The sequence below is a fragment of the Amblyomma maculatum genome, chromosome 8 (assembly GCF_055883805.1).
Source record: "Amblyomma maculatum isolate TAMU_Amacu chromosome 8, ASM5588380v1, whole genome shotgun sequence".
Taxonomy (NCBI): Eukaryota; Metazoa; Arthropoda; class Arachnida; order Ixodida; family Ixodidae; genus Amblyomma; species Amblyomma maculatum.
This window is the reverse complement of record NC_139351.1, coordinates 116,342,939-116,350,208: the sequence shown is the minus strand read 5'-3', so window position 1 is coordinate 116,350,208 and position 7,270 is coordinate 116,342,939. Positions and strand designations below refer to the sequence as shown.

General features: G+C 43.6%; 1 protein-coding gene across 3 annotated transcripts in view; it reads right to left on the bottom strand.

Moving 5' to 3' along the window:
- Positions 1-2,881: 2,881 nt before the first annotated feature.
- LOC146182253 (uncharacterized) overlaps positions 2,882-7,270 on the bottom strand; it is a 47,539-nt gene continuing 43,150 nt past the window's right edge. The window contains exons 22-23 of one of the 3 annotated variants that reach the window (XM_084577316.1): positions 6,786-6,908; positions 2,886-6,520 (exon numbers count right to left, since the gene is read on the bottom strand). In XM_084577316.1, the coding sequence (XP_084433442.1) occupies positions 6,807-6,908 (102 nt within the window). In that variant the 3' untranslated portion in view covers positions 2,886-6,520; positions 6,786-6,806. Of the gene's footprint in view, positions 6,909-7,270 lie in introns of all 3 variants that reach the window. The other 2 variants (XM_084577317.1, XM_084577315.1) reach the window with 2 other exon arrangements.

Genomic DNA, 7,270 nt, shown 5'->3' with positions numbered 1-7,270 from the left:
TGAACAGTTCTTAGTTCATTAGATAAGATCATACAGTTTTTTTATGATGTTGGTCAACTTATAGTATAAGTCAAGGATTGGTTTTTGTAAACGCGAAGGCTCATGGGAAAATCGTCTATCACTATTTTCGGTTTCTACTTCCGATCTTCCTGTGTGCTGTGCGATGTTAGTGCACGTTAAAGAACCTCAGGAGGTCAAAATTTCTGGAGTCCTCCACTACGCCGTCTCTCATAGCCTGTGTCGCTTTGGGATGTTAAACCCCACAAACTAAACCAAACCAAACTTCCGAACTTCCCCTGAACGCATGCTTCTTTTTCTTCATCGCAATCGCAGTGTCGGTATCGTTTGGTCCGCTAATAAGATATTTGTGCTGTGACATTGCTGATAACATCGAATCCTTGTAAGAACAAGGCGATGGCGATTCTGCACCTGCCAGATAACAGCACTGCGGTTAGCCGTGCCCTTTATGCTGCCACATGTGTATAACAAGCTAAGAAGCATATACTAGGGATGACTAGGGTGCCTCGACGCCCTAGCTTATACAGGAACACTAAACTCCGAAGCATCCCACTGGCGTTGAAAATGTAAGCGAGTTTATAACCCTGTAGATCCTATAAACCATGTAGATCCTATATAACCATGTAGATCCTATAACCATGTAGATCCTATAAACATGAGCGTGGCGGAATATAGGTTCCGAGGGCTCGATCGTCAGGCGTTTCTATATATACCTTTTGCCTCGGCTGTCCAGACAGGACGAAAAATTCGATGCATGCATGCATGCATGTACCCTTTTCTGTAAAAAAATAAATGAATGAATGAAATGTTAGCTAATCATGCTATTTTTGCAAGAAAATGTAGCCAACGCGACAGCATGCACTTAATTGCCAGCCATACCACCCGCCAAAGCGATTCCCATGATTTTTTGCTCACAAAGCCGACAACGCCGACGTGGGAATTTTCGAGAGAAATGGTTTGTTGGCGTTAAAATGTTTGTTTACGCATGTTGACCCCCAATCGGTGGCACCAGCAGCGCTCATTGATCGATGTTGATCTATACATATATAGTGAATTAGTGGACAGCGCACATTGGAGCCATGTTCATGGGCATCGGCAGTAGGTGCAAAAGGGGCAAATCTGGAGAGATGGACGAATGGATGAGGAACGCGTTCTGATAACAAAAGAGAGGTTAGAGGATTGGTGGAAAAAATCAAGAGAATAAAGAGACGAAAAAAAGGGAGGGGGGCAGATACGGGCGAATTAGAAGCTAAAAATGGGGAAGAGAAAAATATATTTCTTTTAATTTTTTGGCTAGGCGGCGGAAGCTGCCGTCCGATACAAAGGGCAAGCCACTATCATCCATGCATCCGTCCATCCATCCGGGCGCCTAATTTGGGTTTCTGCCCTCCGAAGGTGTCTGGACACCCTACCGAAGGCTTCTAGTTGAGCGAGTCGGAATTAATTCCACTCCTAGGAATTCGGAGCAGGGGTTGCTTGTGCCAAAATTGTTCATTTGCTTGCATTCTGGCAACTCGTCTGATGCGTATACTTTAAGTAGTTGCATGCTGATCGTAGGTATTGATCGCGATTTCGCATGACGTCATCGCTCGAGCGCCGTCCGCCATATTTTTGGTCACGTGCGCGACGCTGCCAGTCGTCGCATACCAAAGTTGACGGGTGGTGGAGTCGCACGACGGACAAAATCGTGAAGCACTATCACGATCTGGCATTGACTATAGTGGGCTAGATTAGAATATTCTAGCATACTGTAGACATGAACCTAAGTCAGCGATTTCCACTGCTTTGCTTCTGTCCACGAGCAGCGTTTTCGCAGTTCGAATTCATGCACGAATGACACTTTCCTTTTGCTTTCATTTTTTGTAGTGGAAAACATTCCAGCCACACCCTGGTGCTCAAGAATATGTACAGCGTAACGTGTATTCTACTAAAACGCCGGAGGAAAGCGGGCTTTAAGAGACTGACTAGTACGGCAGCAAAGCAGGCACGAACGGGCGTCGCACTGTTCTGTATCCCAATCATCTTAGAGCGACGCTTGTAGTGCGTGCAGTGGTATGTCTGGTCAGTGCCAGGCCTGGTACCCACAGTCACAAGGAAAAACTAGCAAGAGCTAAATGTGCAACGGCTTGAAGGTATTCCTCGCTTTCCTCTAGCGCTTTAACGCGCTTGCAGTTACGCTGCATACACGTACTGGGAGCACAAGGGCAGCAGTCCAAAATGTTCTCCTCCAAGGGTTGAAAGTAGCATGTTTATGAAGTTGTCATTGAGTAAGCGCCATCATTTGCACATACACAACCGCGTTTATATCACATCGAGCGGGAGCCAGCACGGCACTACTTTAGCAAAATGACGCAGCAGAAGCAACAGCGCAAGAGCCGCCACAGCAGGCGTCTGCCCCAAAAAGTTGACAGCTGTACTGTTCTCGGAGTTTTTACACCTGCAGGACCTATTGTCGCATTCGTAGACAGCGCAATTGACTATTATTGTTGCAAATTACAGAGTTCACAGCACCTTGGATTTTCCGAACTACCCAAACGAAACCTCAACAGATGACAACGATGACCAAGGCCATGGCGGACCGGAAGGGCTTCATTTTTCCCGTCGTCCCCCGAGCCAAGCCCCCGGCACTTGGATTATGGTGAAATTTTTACACATACGCATGCGTCCAAAAAAAGGAAAAATGTGGAGGTTTATTACAGTTAAACCTGCCTAGTTACACAAGTGAAAGCTCCTTTGACATACTCTGTCCGGCACACACCTCATACATGGCAAGACGGAAGCAACTGAAAAACCAAGCGCCGGTGCAGCAGCTGTAATACCCTCGCTTAATCATGTGGTACACAGTGGCAAGGCTCCAAGTATTGCTCCAGGCGAGCGCAGCTTCGGCTCTCAACAGCGTATCATGTGAAGTGACGTCAGACACACACACACTTCTGTTCTAGCGACTGAAGGTCAAATCTTTGGAGTTTCCATGCAAAGAGTATATATATATATAAAATCATTGCATAACAAAACAGTTTATTTCAGTTGGCGCTTCACTGAAAGTTTATGCCACTTAATCACGGCCGTCATCATAAAAAAACAAAAATCATTGCATAACAGAACAGTTTATTTCAGCTGGTGCTCCACAGAAAGTTTACGCCACTTAATCACGGCTGTCATCATAAAAAGACAAAGGCATTTATGCAATTCATCACAAATCACCAATTTATTTGTTCTCATAACTCATTCACGTGAGTACACACCGTGGCTCGAGCAGCCAAGACAAAATATACAAGACCCGGCGGTAATTAAATCACACATCAGACAAGAAATAACGAAGTCAACAAAGAGGAGAAACATCAACAAAGTGAGCATCAACATAATCTTGAGTGTGTGAACATATGTGTGCACTTATGCACTATGTACAAACTTTATATAAGTTACAAACAACTGGTTTCGATACAGGATTTCTTTAGAGTGAGGGCAAGTGACACTGCAGTCGCGTGCGATCATCTAAGCTGTTCAACAAGGTGTATACGCATGCTATGAACATGAACACAGTGTTTGAACTTCAAGAGCCTGAATTCAGTCGGGGGCAGCCCTAAACATAGCTGCGGCGCTGGCAGAACAGGAAATGGCACACAAGCCAGCCACAGTGCACCGCCCAACCAACTCAAATTGGCTCTGCCTATTGTAGTGTACGTAGATCGAGGCACACACAAGTGCTCATACTGTTCACTGCAACTATAGAAACACCTAGTTATTAAAAATACACTCCTACTTCATGTGACAGGAAGTGAAATCTGTACAAACGTGTTGTTCACATTGACATGCAGTTGCTAAGATCCAAGGATCCTTCTTGGCAACCAATCAGCACTCTGTTCATTGCAATCGAAACTCATGCCCGCACAAGCATGAATATCCAGACTGTGCTGCAGTCGTTGAGAGTTAATTATATATATGCACAGTGTTCTGCTATGTGCGGGGCAACAACCGTAAAGGCTGGAAAACAAAGCGCCAGCAGACACAACCCCAGCTCAGAGTTACACTTCTTTTCAAAGAGTGCTCTTGATAAATGCAGGTCTAATAACATTGCTAAGCTCTTCAGAAACACTGTGCTTTCAACTAAGCTCTTTAAGCAACACCGCAGTTTTTGGTGCACGCCAAAAGTGAGATGTCTACAGGCGCTCTAACGAGTTTTGTCCAGAAATAAGGCGATGTCACACAAGCATTTTCTTCCGGTTCCTCTCATCCAGACTTGCACTCACCTGTCAAAAGCTGAGCAAATTCAAGGCGGAGATATCTCCAGTGGTATTTTTTATCACAAACACTTGCATGACAGGCCTTCACTTTTTTGTTTTGCATGATATGTTTGCTTACGTCAGCACACACACACAGTGCTAACCCCGCTCTGAACTATGTAGCTATGAGTCTCTCTTAATGAAGTTGAGCCTTGAGGTCATTTTATGTGCAGCAGATAAATGCTGCTATGCCTGAAAGGAAAGTTCAAAAACACAAACATGCCGCCTTTGTTGATGCTCAATGAAAGTCCAACACACAGTGTTGGAAATGCGCAGCGCACACTGACAACTTTCCACAGGTAAAAGCTGGGAGAGATGGTTGTAAATTGTAACAATTTTCAAGCAACTTACATAGACAATGAAAGCCTAAACACAGTCATTTGAATTGAGTTGTATGTTTCTGTTTATAATGGTTAGTAATACGTGCTGAGCATGCTAACAGTTTTCTACAAATAAGAACTGACAAAACACAACCTTTCTTCAGCGATGTTTTTCAAAAACTGTACCTCATTTCAGCAGATTTTTTTATCTCACTGATCTTTTCTACTTCAGACAGTGACAGTTTCTTTAAAACAAGTAGTATGATAATTAACATATTCATCCCAGCTCAAGAAAATAATGGCACTGGGCAATTCAACAAGAGCCCTTTCAGATGTTAACAAAATGCAAAAGCGGCCAAAAAGAAGCAGAAAGACAAGAAACAGCTAGATAACTATTGAGTTTTGTACAAACTTGAGCACATTCGGCACTGAGCAAGCCTGCTCTTGTAAAATTGTAACAGTAAACACTCACTACTTGTGTGTGTTGTTCACTGAGCCCATGAGTATTCCAGAGGTGAAAATAGCAAATAAATAAATACTATAAATAATACAACTTAAAAAAAGAATGTAACGCTGAGTACAGCTTCAAGGCAAAAAAAACAAAAAACAAAAGAAAATGATGCCTATCCGAAAGACAGGTAAAACTTGCACCTTACCAAACTTCAGATATTACATATAAAAATGTCTTGCTCAGCTTCCAAACCAAGAAACAGTCTCTTCAGATCAAAGCGCAATGTATGACGCAAAATGATATAACTTGAAATTGCTCAAATAATTGAGGGACATGAATATGAAATGCATCCTATGTACAACTTGTATGAAGTGCTACAGGGCGTACTGCTAATGCCTTCAGGGGATGCAAGCTTAACACAATGGCAAAACTCTGCCCAAACAGCGAGTGAGCAACCTCTACGCAAAACTGAAGTGCCCAGCATGAAACAGCCCCATCATGCGCTTAATGTGAAGAACAGGAATTTCGAACAAGCAAGAGTACATGACAACTGCAGACTTTTATACGGCTCGACCATCTGTGTTTCACATGTAACCAGCCATAGCATCCTATACAAACAACTGGTGTTGGAACAAAGTTGTCGTCATCACCAGGAGATTCTATCACGGCAACTAACTCTGTACACTCACTAAGTGACAGCAAACTCCATTGCTTTTGCTTGATGTCAGTTGCTTCAACACCAGCAAGTCAAGTTCAGCAAAACATAGCTGCTGCAGAAGAATTCACACTAAATTTTTTTCATTAACAGCATGTAACAAACGAGTTAGCAAAGGGTAAAGTCATTCCTGAAGGATACGAAGCAGCCTTCTAAGTAGGGATAAAGATTATGAGACCATCCGGCAAGCAGCAATCTTACAACACAAACATTTCTCTTTACAGTAAGCCAAATGCAAGCTTCTGAAGCTACATGGGTTGCTAGGCTGGTGTCTTGTGTATCCCCTCTGTCTTGCGTGTCCCCTCGAGAATTCTTTGATGCTGAAGTATGCAGCGCTTTTAAGAACCTGGTACCGGAATGCAGCAGTCTCGAGCTAAACGTATCTTCCCCCAACTGTAAGAAGAATGCCGGTCAGGTACATCGTGGACAAATGTCAGCACCTCCACCATGACATATGGCTTCGTCACACTGCACACTACTGCACAATGGTTAAAAAACTCCTGAAAGGGGCAGGGATGCCGGCTGCTCCAGAGATGTGCATGAAACTTCAGTCCAGAATGGAAGCAGCATCCAGGTGACAGGGCGAAACAAAAATGGAACTCACGGGTTACGCTTCTTTTGCCCCTTCCCCCCCCTCCCTTTTTAGCTGATCTTCAGGCCTACAGGCGTGGGTAATACCACCATTTCGCAGCCTCCAGTTGGAAAATCGAAGTGATGACCATTGCATTCGTTTCTGTGTCACAAGATGCATGAAAATACATTAAAAGACAGCACAAGTACTACGGAGCAAACGCAGTCAACTCTACTGAACAGGCACACTGAGCTGTACAGTACAGCAGTGAACAAGGTTTGAAGACAAAGTCATCAATTCGTACCAGCTTGCCCAAATTTCTTTGCTGAACAATGTTGTACTGGTCTCTCCCCATGTCCCATCTCCATGCTGTTTTCTCAGCAAGTGAAAGAACTTAAAGTCTTTGTTTTGGAAAGTATGCGCATACCTACAACTGTTGTTGCTACTGTCATTGCTGCCGCAGGAGGGTGAGCCTGACTTTGGAACCAGCGCTGACCAGTGCTCCCAAGGCGTAATTCACTTCGGCACCAGACACGTCCAGGTCATCCACCTACAAAGCCAAGTCCACAAAATCTCTCAAGTCTTTCATGCTCAGAAGCAATGCACAATGTTAATGTCACCCATGCGTATGACAGAGGGACAGATATTGCCCAATAGTATACAACTTTTGATCAAGTTCTTTGCTGTACGTGCATTGAAAAATGTGTATCCTAATGTAGATGTGATGGGTTATTAGGGATGTTAAAACATTAGATATTTGAAATATGAATTAATTTGCTATTCATTTCATATTCAACCCGAGAAAAGAATACTCGAAAATCTAGGAACATTTGGCAACTGAAAACCGCCTCCTTTATTAAATTTGACCACTGCAAACTCATCCACACATCAAATTATCTACAGATTGATGAT